The 15405-nt window shown below is 42.2% G+C and overlaps 1 protein-coding gene across 4 annotated transcripts in view; it reads left to right on the top strand.

The window, feature by feature from the left end:
- Positions 1-15405, top strand: part of GK5 (glycerol kinase 5 (putative)) — a 132054-nt gene that overhangs the window by 19692 nt on the left and 96957 nt on the right. For 3 of the 4 annotated variants that reach the window (XR_002828495.1, XM_023751449.1, XM_023751448.1), the window contains exons 3-4: positions 675-768; positions 13757-13888. Coding sequence is in view for 3 of the 4 variants with exons in the window: in XM_023751449.1 (XP_023607217.1) it covers positions 675-768; positions 13757-13888 (226 nt within the window). In the remaining variant the exon portion in view is untranslated. The remainder of the gene's footprint in view (positions 1-674; positions 769-13756; positions 13889-15405) is intronic. The other variant, XM_023751450.1, reaches the window with a different exon arrangement.

The following is a 15405-nucleotide window of genomic DNA, read 5'->3' as shown; positions in this document are numbered from 1 at the left end:
ATTAACCCCAAGCCCAGGGTCAGCCCGGCAGTGTTTTCTGCCCCCGCCCCCCCCCCCCGCCCTCCCCACTGCTGTCCTGCTCCCATTCCCTGCCCGGGACGCCTGGCCCAGCGAAGGGGCCGAGGGCCACATGGCCTGGGTCCTGCTGCTGCCGAGAAGCAGGAGCACCTCCCCCCAGAAGGCCTCGGACCATCCCCCACTCCGTCCTGGACCCGTGGGGGCCCAGACCCGGGGGTGCCCCGCCAATGGGCCACGCTGGGGGCCACTGTCCTCCTCCTGTGGCTCTCGGGGCTCCTGCCCCCCCCCCTTTGCCGGGGTGCCGGGTGCACCTGCTCTCCCCACCCCCTGCGGTCACCACCCCCTCTCGTGTGCACCCCCGCGTTTCCTTCCCTTTTCCATTTCTGCATCTTTTTCTTGTTCCTTTTCTGTATTTCTGTTTCTCCTCTCGCCTGTCTCCTTGCAGGCCTGCCTTCCTCTCCCTCTCCTTTCTTACCCCCTCCTATCGTATCCTATCCTACCCTGGGCCTTGCAGCTGCCTGAGCAGAGGGCGGGGACACAGCCTGCTGATCTGGTTGTGATGTTATGGTGTAACAGATAATTTGCATATTTCTCTATTAGTATAGATAGTCTCTGATTTATATTGACTTTCAAAATGTTGTTTTCATTTTTCTTAGGAAAACGGGAGATCATTTTCACAACTTCATTAGTTGGCAAGATCTGAGAGCTATTGAACTTGTAAAATCTTGGAATAGTTCTCTTATAATGAAGGTAATATTTTTCTTCTCTGCAATTGGATATTACTGGTTTTCCCTGTAAATACCCTTTAACTGTAGACTTAATTGTATAATCTCATACCTATGCTGTTTTTGGACACTATACAAGAATACACACATGCACTCTACCAAACCAGTAAATTTAATAATAGTTATCCAAAAGTGTATGTGGTAGACTGAAGTGCTTAACAACTACACTTCAAGAAGTCTTGAGGAAGATTTGAGGTGGACTAGGGATTCATATGCTAGTGAGAATTCACGTTTTCATTCCTGGAGAAATGGAAAAAAATACAGACTATGCTCAGAAAAGATACAGCAATGTCCAGATTTCATCATCTTTTGTTATAAAATTGGAGAATATATAGTAAGATAGTCAACTAGCTGACTGCCATATGCTCTTAATATAACACCTGGCACATAGTAAGCAAGTGATGATGACAGACATAGTAGCATCCACACCATCTCACTCCTGGGTGGGGAACTGAGTCAGGGGAAAGAAAATTTTCCAGCTCGTCAACTGTGGTGAAACTCACAATATTTGGTGTTATAATGAATGTTGCATATTGATTATTTTAATACTTCTAATGCCGCAAAGTTAGATGTCTTCTCAGCTAGGGTGCCCACACCAGCCAGTGCAGGGGGGAGTGTCAGGAGCACCAGTTTTACTTTTTAAGTATTTGGGGACATTAATTTTATATAAAAACAAACATGAATATACTATAGAATATGACAGCAATGCATGAGTGAGACATTGTGATAGTCTCACACACACTGATTTTTCCTTTTTTTTAGTTTAACATATAAAAATGCACCTTGCTGTAATAATTTGTGAGGCTGAATACAGAGAGGTGCTGTTTACAGGGAAGACAGTAATTAAGGTGTTGAAAGTGGTTATAAGAAGTCATGGATTCTAAATGGTACAATTTTAAATTATACTATTTATGTGTAATTTTATACCTTAATGCAGCGGTCACCAACTGGTGGTCTGCGGACCACTGGTGGTCTGTGAGGTCCGAAAGGTTGACAATCGCTGGTTTAAGGAAACCTTTGGAGCAGAGGTTGCCAACCGGTGGTCCTCGGACCACTGGTGGTCCATGAGGTCTGAAAGGTTGGTGACCGCTGCCTTAATGTATCATTTTAGTTTTTAATAGGTCAATCTATCCAACGTTCTGAGTCATGACTAGTTCCTTCCAATACTATGCTGAACAGGAGTGGTGAGAGTGGGCATCCCTGTCTTGTTCCTGTTCTTAGGGGAAATGGTTTTAGTTTTTGCCCATTGACTATGATGTTGGTTGTAGGTTTGTCATATATGGCTTTTATTATGTTGAGGTATGATCCCTCTATTCCTACTTTGCTGAGGGTTTTTATCAAGAAAGGTTTTTGGATTTTGTCAAATGCTTTTTCTGCATCAATTGATATGACTGTGATTTTTATCTCTCAGTTTGGTTATGTGATGTATCATGTTTATTGATTTGCAGATATTGTACCACCCTTGCATCCTTGGAATAAATCCCACTTGCTCATGGTGTATGATCTTTCTGATGTAATGCTGGATCCAATTTGCTAGGATTTTGTTGAGGATTTTAGCATCTATGTTCATCAGGGATATTGCCTTGTAATTCTCTTTCTTTGTAGTGTCTTTATCTGGTTTTTGGATTAGGGTAATTTTGGCTTCATAGAAAGAGCTTGGAAGTGTTTTTTTCTCTTGAAATTTTTGGAATAGTCTGAGGAGGATAGGTTTTAGTTCTTTGAATGATTGGTAAAACTCCCCTGTAAAGCCATCTGGTCCAGGGCTTTTCAATTTCCTCCATAATTATAGGCCTATTCAGATTTTTTATTCTTTCTTATTGAGGTTTTTTAAAAAATATATTTTATTGATTTTTCACAGAGAGGAAGGGAGAGGGATAGAGAGTTAGAAACATCGATGAGAGAGAAACATCGATCAGCTGCCTCCTGCACACCCCCTAGTGGGGATGTGCCCGCAACCAAGGTACGTGCCCTTGACTGGAATTGAACCTGGGACCCTTCAGTCCGCAGGCCGACGCTCTATTCACTGAGCCAAACCGGTCAGGGCTCTAATTGAGGTTTGGAAGGTCGTATTTTTCTAGGAATATGTCCATTTCTTTTATATTGATCAATTTGTTGGAATAGAGTTGTTCATAGTATTTTTTTTGCTATGTATTTCTGTGGGTTCTGTTGTTACTTTGCTTCTTTCATTTCTGATTTTTTTTATTTGGGTCCTCTCTCTTTGCTTCTTGGTGAGCCTGGCTAGAGGCTCATCAATCTTGTTTATTCTTTCAAAGAACCAGCTCTTGTTTTTATTGATCTTTTGTATTGTTTTTTTTGGTCTCTGTCATTTATTTCTGCTCTGATCTTAATTATCTACTTCTTCAACTCACTGTGGGCTTTTCTAGTTACTCTCTTTCTAATTCTTTAAGTATTAGAGTTAGATAATTTATTACCAATTTTCTTGTTTTTGAGGTAGGCCTGTAATGCTATGAACTTCCCTCTCAGGACTGCTTTCACTGTGTCCCATAGATTTTGGATTGTTGTGTTTTCATTGTCATTTGTGTTCAGGATGTTTTTTTTTTTTTAAATTTCTTCTTTGATCTCTTTGGTAACCCAATCATTGTTTAACAGCATGCTATTCAGCTTCCAAGTGTTTGAATTTTTTATTGTTTTTATTGTAGTTGATTTCTAATATTATGCTATTGTGATCTGAGAAGATGCCTGATATAATTTCAATCTTATTTATTTGGAGAGACTTTGCCTATGATCCCATATGTGGTCTATCTTTGAAAATGTTCCATGTGAACTTGAGAAGAATATATATTCTGTAGCTTTGGGGTGAAATGTTCTGAAGATGTCAATTAAGTCCATGTGATCAAGTGAGTCATTTAGGATTGATGTTTCTTTGTTGATTTTTTGTGTAGAGCATTCTTCATGAGCTTCAGTCTCAATGGCCAACTCTACACCTGCACTTAAATCAGCGGTTCTCAACCTGTGGGTCGCAACCCCTTGGGCGGTCCAACAACCCTTTCACAGGGGTCGCCTAAGACCATTCTGCATATCAAATATTTGCATTACGATTCATAACAGTAGCAACATTACAGTTATGAAGTAGCAACGAAAATAACTTTATGGTTGGGTCACAACATGAGGAACTATATTTAAAGGGCCAGAAGGTTGAGAACCACTGGTCTAGAGGCTTTATCAAGTGATGTCAAAGGGCTATTAAAATCCCCTACTATGATTGTATTACTGTCGACCTCTTTCTTGATATCTTCCCGAAGTTTTTTTTTATGTATTTGGGTGTCCCTGTATTGGGTGCATATATGTTTACCAGAGTTATATCCTGTTTTTGTATCAATCCCTTTGGTATTATGAAGTGACCTTCCTTATCTTTTGTTACTGCATTCACTTTGAGGTGTATTTTTTCCAATATAAGTACTGCTACCCCAGCTTTTTTTTCATTTCCATTTACCGGAAAGATATTTTTCCATCCCTTCACTATCAGTCTGTGTGAGTCCCTTGTTCTGAGGTGGGTCTCTTGTAGACAGCATATAAGGGTCATGTTTTCTTATCCATTCCGCCACTCGATGTCTTTTGATTGGAGCACTTAATCCATTTATGTTTAAGGTTATTATTATTCTTTGGATCCATTTTTATTTTTATGTCTGTTTTCTTTCTTTCCTTTCTATTTCTTCTATTTACAGCTGTCCTTTTCACATTTTTTACATTGCTGGCTTGGTATTGATAAACTCCATTAGCCCTTTTTTGTCTGCGAAGCTCTTGATTTCCCCTTCAATTTTGAATGATAGCCTTGCTGGATAGACTATTCTTGGATTTAGTCCCTTGCTTTGCATCATTTTGTATACTTCATTCGATTCCCTTTTGGCCTGATTTATTTCTATTGAGAAATTCATTGATAATCTAATGGGAGATCCCTTGTAGGTAACTCTCTGTCTCTCTTGCAGCCTTTAAGGTTCTCTTTTGTTAATGTTTGCCAGTGTAATTATTTCGTTTCTCGGTGTGGGTCTTTTTGGGTTCATCTTGTTTGGAACTCTGTGCTTATGTGACTTTTTCTTTCCCTAAATCAGGGAAGTTTTCTGTCATTATTTCTTCAAATAGTGTTTCTAATCCTTGCTCCTCTTCTTGTCATTTTGGCACCCCTATTATATGTATGTTACTTCATTTTATGTTGTCCCAAAGCTCCCTTAGGCTCTCCTCCTGCTTTTTATTTTTTTCTCCAATTGCTGTTCAGATTGTTTCTGCCCTGTCTTCTAATTCGCTAATATAATCCTCAGCTTCTTCTAGTCTACTGTTGAAATCTTTCATTGTGTTTTTTTATTATACCTGTATCATTCTTTATTTCCTCTTGATTCTTATATAAGTTGTTGATTTTCTCATCCAGCTGGTTTAGAAACTGTATGACCCTTACTCTCAATTCTTTTTCTGACATATTGCATGCCTTCATTTTATTTAGTACCTTTTCTGTTGACTCCTCCTTTTTTTTTCCTTTGGGTGTTGTTTCTTTGTCTCCCCATTTTTGCTTTCAACAAAGGATTTAGGCTGCATGTCGCCTGAGGCCTGTGGCTGCAGCGGCAGGCTTGGCAGGAGGGTCATGCTTTTCAAGACTCTCTGGAGGGCCCAGGTACCAGGACACGTGGTTCCCAAGGTTGAAGCCACAGGCTTGGCAGGTGGGTTGCGCAGTCTGAGACTTGACAGCAGGCCCTGTTACCGGTACGCACAGGGCCAGGGTTGAAGCGGTGGGCTTGGCAGATGATCACGCAGTCACAGTGCCCGGGGTTGAAGCGGCGGGCTTGTTGGGCAGGTCGTACAAGTCCCAGACTCGCCCACGGGCTCAGACACTGGGATGCATGGGGTCCAGGGTTGAAGTGGTGGGCTTGACAGGTGGGTCACTCAGTGTGGGGCCCAGGTTTGAAGCGGCAGGCTGGCGGGATGGGAGCGCACTGCAGACTCACAGGAGCCTGAGGCCAGGGAAGCTGGAGTCCCTGTGTTCATGGTTCGACAGCTGAGGTAGCAGGTCTTTGGCTGGAGTGGCTGTAGAGTCCAGGGTGGTGTCTGAGGCCAGTCTGGGTGGAGGTGAGGCTGGGCTCCTATTCACAGCAGCTCTCCCCTTCAAGATGGTGTGGTTTCTGTGTCAGAGCCAGCCACCCCGGCAGTGATTGCAGCGGTAGCAGAGTCTCCTCCCCATTTAGGAGAGCCTGGTCCGCCAGCCCCCGAAAGTCCTACAGGATCTAACTGTCCCTCACTCACACACACACCACACACATCCACACACTTCCCTTTTGCTCCCTCCCTCACTTACACTCTCTTCCTCACTGCCACCCTTCCGGCCGCCATCTTGACTCTCTCAACATTTTTCTTATTTTAACATCTTTGACATCAGGTTACATTTTGAACCATTGATTGTATCTTAATATTGTGTCATAATTTAACTTGCAGGATTTTTTTCTTTTTTGGTGATACATCACATTGCAATTCCTTTTACAATCAGTGTCTTCTTAGATGATCTCATTTGTTGATTACTTTTTTTCTGTCCTTTGCCAATAGATCAGGGTGGGGAACATCCAGCCAGTGGGCTGTATAAGACCCACGAAATCATTTGGTCTCGCCCTTGCCAAAGCATTAGGGTTGAGTAAATTAAATGTTTGACCAAACATAGCAGTCTAATTTTTTTTTTTTTTTAAAATATTTTTATTGATTTTTTACAGAGAGGAAGGGAGAGAGATAGAGAGTTAGAAACATCGATGAGAGAGAAACATCGATCAGCTGCCTCCTGCACATCTCCCACTAGGGATGTGCCCACAACCTAGGTACATGCCCTCAACCGGAATCGAACCCGGGACCTTTCAGTCCGCAGGCCGACGCTCTATCCACTGAGCCAAACCGGTTTCGGCTAGCAGTCTAATTTTTAAGTTGATAATTTTGTATGGGTCTCGAATGATGTTGTAAACATCCAGATGGCCCTTGGCAAAAAAAAGGGTTCCCCACCCCTGCACTAGAAGGTAAATTTAAGGAAGGCAGGATTCTGCTTGTATTATTCACTCAGTTTTCTTAAAGTTTGGCATAGTCCTCGTTACATAGAAGGAATTCAAGAAATATTTGTTAATTATATGAAAAATAGTGTTAATTGTCCTTATGTTGACTGGAAGTGCCAGTGTTGGAACTCTTAATACATTTTGTGTAATGCCCCTCCTCAGGTATCTAAATTTTAATAGAAGATCCCTGAAGGGCCCTAAACCTAATTTTTTATAGAGAAAAATACAATGTGCTTCTGAAGGAAGAGCCATTTCATTTGAGGCATTGTTAACGTAACAAATCAGAAGAAGGGTCATGGGTGGCCACTTTAAATACCTTTAAAAAGTCTTATATTTTAATAAATAATGCAAAATTTAAAGACATGCAGAAGATTTGAGCACTGAACATGTTAAATGAAGTTAAAAAGGTACAAACTTTCCGTTATAAGATCAATAAGGTCTGAAAATCTAAAGTACACTGAGTGGCCAGATTATTATGACCAGCCAGATTATTATGAACTCCCCATCAGTACTTCATTGACACTTCCAAAACTACTGAATATTGAAAGCTTCCTAAGCAAATACTCTCAAGGTTTTATTATTATTATTATTATTGTTATTATTTGCATAACTAATTTACTTCATTGTACTGATGGGGTGGTCATAATAATCTGGCCGGTCATAATAATCTGGCCACTCAGTGTATAACATGGCTGTAATTGATAACACTGTGTTGTACAATTGGAATTTGCTAAGAGAGTAGAAATTTAAATGTTCTCACAAAAAAATATGTTAAAAAATTAAAATGGGGCACATCGTTCAAGAGAAAGGGCAAGACTGAAATGTAAAGAGGGCTAAGGCTACACATTTTGATTAATGTGTTATGCTAAAAATGAAAGAAAAGTAAATTCATATTATTTTTAATAAAAAAACTAAAATCTTTCCATTTATATTTGAATGAGGGGTGGGAAATTACAGAAGCATACAAAACGTAGCTTAATTCTCCATAAGTGAATGCATTATAAAATATCAGTTTCAGAAGCTGAATTGTTCCAGTTGGTAGCAGGATAAGGCTTTTTGGTCTTTTCTCTCCTCTCCTCTCCTCTCCTCTCCTCTCCTCTCCTCTCCTCTCCTCTCCTCTCCTCTCCTCTCCTCTCCTCTCCTCTCCTCTCCTCTCCTCTCCTCTCCTTTTCTTTTCTTTCTTTCTTTCTTTCTTTCTTTCTTTCTTTCTTTCTTTCTTTCTTTCTTTCCTTTTTTTGTATGTGTTACAAATTTTAAAACAGTGCTTATTTTTTGTTTAAGGCTTTTTTTTAAATTAGAGATTTTGCTTATTAAGAGTAAAATTAACTTCCTCCTTTTGAATTTGGATGTCTTTTATTTCTTCTTCTTGTCTGATTGATGTGGCTAGCACTTCCAGTACTATCCTGTCTAATAATAGAGAAACATGGTAATTAGCCGTACCTCCGCTACCCTTCCCATTGGCTAATCAGGGCTATATGCAAATTAACTGCCAGCCAAGATGGCGGCCGGCAGCCAGGCAGCTTGAAGCGAACAAGAGGCTTGCTTGCTTCAGTGACGGAGGAAGCCAACGTTCCCCGCCTGCCGCTGCCGGCCTCTGAGCTTGCAGTTTAAGAAACATTGTTACAAATATAGAAGCTAAACAAAACCCCAGAAACCTGCTTTCAGCCAGCTGGGCCTCAGAGCTGGAGTTGAAACAGTGTTTCGATTATAGAACCCAAACAAACCAGATACCTGCTTTCAGCAGCCGAGGTCTCAGAGCTGGAGCCGAGCCTCAGAGAGAAAGCCGTCTCTCAGTTCCAGTGACAGCCATAGAAGGTAAATAAATCCAAGAATAAAAAAAAAAAGAAAAAAAGGAGAGGTTTGGAGCTTCAGTCGCCCGCCAGCCTGAAAACGGCCCTCAGCCCCTCACCCAGACTGGCCAGGCACCCCAGTGGGGACCCCCACCCTGAAGGGGGTGTGATCAGCTGGAAACAGCCATCATCCCCTCACCCAGGCTGGCCCGTCACCCCATTGGGGACCCCCACCCTGAAGGGGGTGTGATCAGCTGGAAACAGCCATCATCCCTTCACCCAGGCTGGCCAGTCACCCCAATGGGGACTCCCACCCTGAAGGGGGTGTGACCAGCTGGAAACAGCCATCATCCCCTCATCCAGGCTGGCCAGGCACCCAAGTGGGACCCCCACCCTGATCCAGGACACCCTTCAGGGCAAACCAGCCGGCCCCCACCCGTGCACCAGGCCTCTATCCTATATAGTAAAAGGCTAATATGCCTCCCAGCACCGGAATCAGCAGAGCCGTGAGGCCTCACGCCCCGGGATCAGCGGAGCGGCGAGGCCTCCTGGCACCGGGATCAGCGGAGCCGCGAGGCCTCCTGGCACTGGGATCAGCAGAGCCGCGAGGCCTCCTAGCACCGGGATCAGCGGAGCAGCGAGGCCTCCTGGCACCGGGATCAGCGGAGCAGTGAGGCCTCACTGCCCCTGTGTCAAGCGGAGCCGTGAGGCCTCCCAGCACCAGGATCAGCGGAGCAGCGAGGCCTCCCAGCACTGGGATCAGCGGAGCCATGAGGCCTCCCTGCACTGGGATCAGCAGAGCTGCGAGGCTTCCTGGCCCCTGGCGCAGCGTGACAGGGGGCAGAGCCCAAACCCCCTGATCGCCCTGCGGCTCTGTGTGTGACAGGGGGCGGGGCCACAACCTCCCTATCCGCCCTGCTCTGTTCATGACAGGGGAAGGCGCCCCAACCCCCTGATCGGTCCTGCTCTGTGTCTGATAGGGGAGAGCTCCCCAACCCCCTGATCAGCCCTGCTCTGTGTGTTACAGGGTGCGGCGCCCTAACCCCCCCATGGGCCCTGCTCTGTGTGTGATGGGGTGGAGCCGCAACCTCCCCATCGGCCCTGCCCTGAGTGTGACGGGGGGAGTGCCCCAACCCCCTGATCAGCCCTGCTCTGTGGGTGACAGGGGGCGGTGCCCCAACTCCCCTATCGGCCCTACTGTATGCGTGACAGGGGGGAGCTCCCCAACCCCTGATCGGCCCTGCTCTGTGGGTGACAGGGGGCGGCGTCCCAACCCCCTGATCGCCCCTGCTCTGTGTGTGACAGGGTATGGAGCCCCAACCCCCCTGATGGGCCCTGCTCTGTGTGTGACAGGGGGCAGCGCCCCAACCCCCTGATTGGCCCTGCTCTGTGCGTGACAGGGGGTGGTGCGGCAACCTCCCCATCGACCCTGCCTTGAGTGTGACAGGGGGCGGCGCCCCAACCCCCCAATCGGCCCTGCTCTGAGCCCAACCAGGGGCTGCACCTAGGGATTGGGCCTGCCCTCTGCCACCCGGGAGCGGGCCTAAGCCAGCACGTCGTGATCTCCCGAGGGGTCCCAGACTGTGAGAGGGCACAAGTGAGGCTGAGGAACACCACCCCCCCCCGCCAGTGCACAAATTTTTGTGCACCGGGCCTCTAGTTTATATATATAAAAGCCTAAATGACCGAACCGGTCGCTATGATGCGCACTGACCACTAGAGGGCAGACACTCAACACAGGAGTTGTCCCCTGGTGGTCATTGCACTCCCACAGCCAACCTCCCGTGGCCAGCCAACCTCCTGCAGCCCCTTCCCTTCGTACTTCCAGCCGGCCCACCTCCTGCAGCCCCTCCCCCCTGGCCGATTGGCCCCAATCTCTGGCCAGGCTGAGGGACCCCACCCATGCACGAATTCGTGCACCGGCCTATAGTGTTGAATAAGAGTGGTGAAAGTGGACATCCCTGCCTTGTTCCCAATCTTAAGGGGAATGCTTGCAGGTTTTGCCCATTGAGTATGATGTTGGCTGTGGGTTTGTCATACATGGCTTTTAATTACATTGAGCTATGTTCCCTCTATTCTCACTTTGCTGAGAGTTTTTATCATAAATGGGTGCTGGGTTTTATCAACTGCTTTTTATGCATCTGTTGATATGACCATATTTTATCCTTCAGTTTGTTTATGTGGTGTATCATGTTTAATGTTTTGTGGATATTGTACCAACCTTGCATCTCTGGAATAAATCCCACTTGATCATGGTGTATGATCTTTTTAATGTATTGCTGGATTTAGTTTACTAATATCTTGTTGAGGATTTTAACATCTGTGTTCATCATGGATATTGGCCTATAATTTTCTTTCTTTGTCATACCTTTTGTGGTTTTGGAATTAGGATAATGCTGGCCTCTTCCCTCCTCTTGAATTTTTTGGGTTAATTGAGAAGGATAGGTGTTAGTTCTTCTTTGAATGTTTAGTAAAATTCACCTGTAAAGCCATCAGGTGCAGAGCTTTTGTTTGTTGGGGGATTTTTGATTAGTGCTTGAATTTCACTAGTATTCTGTCTGTTCAGATTCTCCGATTCTTCTTGATTTAGTTTTGGAATGTCGTATGTTTTTAGGAACTTAATCCATTTCTCCCAGGTTGTCCAATTTGTTGGCATAGAGTTGTTCATAATACTTTTTTTTTAAAACAATCCTTTGTATTTCTTTGGTATCATTACTTCTTTTTAATTTCTCTCCTTTTGTTTCTTGATAAATCTGGTTAAAGGTTTGTCAATCTTATCTTTTCAAAGAACCATCTCTTTGTCTCATTCATCTTTTGTATTGTTAGACTCTATCTCACTTATTTCTGCTCTGTTATTATTTCCTTCCTTCTACTCACTCTGGGCTTTGTTTGGTATACTTTTCCAAGTTTCTTTAAGTGTAAAGTTAGAGTGTTTATTTGAGCTTTTTTTTTCCCCCTTGAGCTAGGCCTGCTTTTCCTGTGCCCCACAGATTTGGAGTTGTTGTGTTCTCATTTGCATTTGTTTCAAGGTACCTTTTGATTTCTTCCTTGATCTCATTATTAACCAATTCATAGTTTAGTAACATGTTATTTTTCGTCCATGTCTTTATGTGTTTTTTCAATTTTCTTCTTGTGATTCATTTTAAGTTTCATAGCATTATAGTCATAGAAGATGCTTGATATAATTTCAGTCTTTTTAAATTTATGGAGACTTGTTTTGTGTCCTAACATGTGGTCTATTCTAGAAAATGTTACATATTCACTTGAAAAGAATGTATATTCTGCTACCTGGGTGTGAAATGCTCTGAAGATATCAATTAAGTCCTTCTGATCTAGTGTGTCATTTAAGGCCTCCATCTCTTTATTGATTGATTTTCTGTCAGGAAGATCTATCAATTGATGTCAATGGGATATTAAAATTCCTACTATAACTATATTACTGTCAATCTCTCCCTTTATGTCCATCAAGCCTTGCTTTCCATATTTAGGTGCTCCTATGTTGGGTGCATAAATGTTTACAAGGGTTATGTCCTGTTTTTGAATTGATCCATTTGTCATTATATTGTATACTTCCTTGGCTCCTACTATATCCTTGGTTTTAAAGTCTATTTTGTCAGATATAAGTATTGCTACCCCAGCTTTTTTTTTCTTTCCATTTGCATGAAATATCTTTTTCCATCCTTTTACTTTTAATTGGTGTGTATCTTTTGCTCTGAGGTGGGTCTCTTGAAGACAGCATAATCATGGATCTTGTTTTCTTATCCATTCAGCTACCTTATGTCTTTTTGATTTGGAGTATTTAAGCCGTTTACATTTAAAGTGATTATTTATGGGTATGTATTTATGGCCATGTTATTTTTTAAACTTTGTTCCTTTTTTTTCTTTGTCTTCTTCTTCCACTTCTTTTTTTTTAAATTCTCACCTGAGGATAATTTTCCATTTATTCTTAGAGAGAGTGGAAGAGAAAGGGAAAGACAGAGAGAAATATCAGTGTAAGAGAAAAACATTAATTGGTTGCCTCCTGCATGTGCCCTGACAGGGAGGAGCCTGCAACCGAGGGACATGCCCTTGACCAGGATCGAACCTGGGACCGTTCAGTCCACAGGCCGATGCTCTATCCACTGAGCAAAACTGGCTATGGCTTCTTCCACTTCTTAAAGCAAGCCCTGAAACATTTCCTATAATGCTAATTTAGTGGTAACAAACTCCTTTATTTTTTTCCTGTGTGGGAAGCTCTTTATTTCTCCTTTGATTTTAAATGATAGCCTTGCTGGGTAATGTAGCATTGATTGAAGGTCCTTGTTTTTTCATCATTGAATATTTCTTTCATGCCTGTCCCTTTTGACCTTAAATGTTCTGTTGAGAAATCAGCTGACAGTCTTATGGAAACTCTCATATGGGAACTGATTGCCTTTCTGTTGCGGCTTTTACGATATTCTCTTTGTCTTTAATTTTTGACATTTTAATTATAATGTGTCTTGGTGTGGGCTTATTTGGGAGGTGTTGGGGTGGAAGGATTGAGAAAAAAAAAGAAAGAAACTCATGGACATGGACAACATTGTGGTGATTAGGGGGTGGAGGTGGAAGACGGCATAGACGAGATAAATGGTGATGGGAAAAAATAAATTAAATTTAAAAATAATAAAAAATAAAGAGAAAAATAATATATGCATACATAAAGAAAGAGTACATTTTAAATTGTATATGTTTCATTTTTGATCATTAGGTAATTATAGGCAGTATTAAAATAATATACCCCAATTTTAAGTATTTAATGTGTAGGGAAAATTCCTTCTGGTTTCATACTAGATTGATTAAAATATGTTATTCAAAATAATAGCAATATGTTATTAAAATAATAAAATATATTATTAAAAATTAGCAATATAGCCTTCTCCCTTGACTCTCTCCCCTCACTTCCAGAATTAAAAATAGGTAAAGAGGTAGAAAATAGGTATTTTAAAAAGACTTTTATAAGTACTGGAGCCTACTTGATTTTCTTACATCCTGAGAACACTCTTTAAGTAGTTAAATAATATGTTATTGGGTTTGTTTGCATGTATATGGAATTAAAATAGAAACGTCAAGCACTATTATTAAATGTCTTTTTCTAATTTTTTTAAAATAGCTAATACACAGTTCCTGCCGAATGCTTCACTTTTTCACTAGAAGTAAACGATTTTTAGCAGCCAGTTTGTTCACTTTCACAACCCAGCATGTTTCTTTGAGATTAGCCTGGATTTTACAGAACCTGGTTGAGGTAAGAAAAGAGTTTGTGTGTTTGTGTGTGTGCGCACGTGTGTGTACATGCACGCACTTATGCATGCATGGGACTTTGGGGTAGATTCAAGGAATAAGGATAGTAATTTGATTATTTGAAGGAAAATTAAGTATCCATAACATATTGGTATGGAAGACAAGGAATCTTTACTGAGTTTATTTTTTATGCCTTTTTATTGTGAGTCATAGCACATATAGAAAAGTGTACAAAACATAAACCTACCATTTGGTGATATACTTACTGTAGAGCAAATATCTGTAATGCTACTTGAATGAAGAACTAGAACACTAATACTATGTATTACATTTTCCTTCCACTTTTACAATTTATATATCTTTTTCTCAACACTATAGTTTTGCCTGAAAAATTTTAAACTTTGTATAAATGGAATCATACAGTGTTTATTTTTTGTATTTTACTCCTTTTGCTATACATTATATGTGTGAAATGTATGTCTGTTATATGTAAATTAATATCCTTATATTTCTCTTGTTACTTAGTGTTCAATATATGATTTTACCATAATTTATTCATCTATTGTGTTTGTGTACATTTGAGTTATTTCTAGTTTGGGGCTATGATGAGTAATGCTACCTCCTGATGTATATGTAAATGTATTTCTGCTGTACCTACATACAGGAATGGAATTTTTAGGGCACACACACACACACACACACACACACACACACACACACACACACACATATATACTAGTAGCCTGGTCACGAAATTCATGCACATTAAAAGGCAATTAATTAGAGGAAATATTTTAATATTGCTATTTGCCCTTAATGTATATGAAAATCTCCCTCCTGTCAGGGTCTGGGGCGTACTGCAGGACCCAAAGTCAAGTCCTCGCCCACCTGTGCGTGCCTCGAAATCACACGAAACCCAGATCTGGCTGGCCCCAACCCCTTCAAGCCCTGCAGGGCGGGGGCGGGGGGGGGGTGGCGTGCAGCCTCAGGTCCCCTGGCCCGGCACCAGGCAGGGGGCATGGCCTCAGGTCCCCTGGCCCCGGTGCGAGGGCCTGAGGGCATGACGACCATTTGCATATTAGCTCTTTATTATATAGGATATATATCTTCATTTTTAGAGGATAATGTCAAACACTTTTCTAAAGTTTTTGATAATTTGCACACCCATCATCAGTGATTGAAAAGATTTATTTTATTTACCTTCATAATTTATATTTCAGTCTTTCCTGGTATCTGGTATCTCATTGTGACTTTAGACTGGATTATAAAAAACAAGATCCAATTGGTTGTTGTCTGTAGGACACATACTTCTTTTTTTTTAAAATATATTTTATTGATTTTTTACAGAGAGGAAGGGAGAGGGATAGAGAGTTAGAAACATCGATGAGAGAGAAACATCGATCAGCTGCCTCCTGCACACCCCCAACTGGGGATGTGCCCGCAACCAAGGTACATGCCCTTGATCGGAATCGAACCTGGGACCCTTCAGTCCGCAGGCCGATGCTCTATCCACTGAGCCAA

This window comes from Myotis lucifugus, unplaced genomic scaffold (genome assembly GCF_000147115.1).
Source record: "Myotis lucifugus unplaced genomic scaffold, Myoluc2.0 scaffold_21, whole genome shotgun sequence".
Classification (NCBI taxonomy): Eukaryota; Metazoa; Chordata; class Mammalia; order Chiroptera; family Vespertilionidae; genus Myotis; species Myotis lucifugus.
Note: the sequence above shows the minus strand (reverse complement) of the source record. Positions and strands in the feature narration are given on the sequence as shown.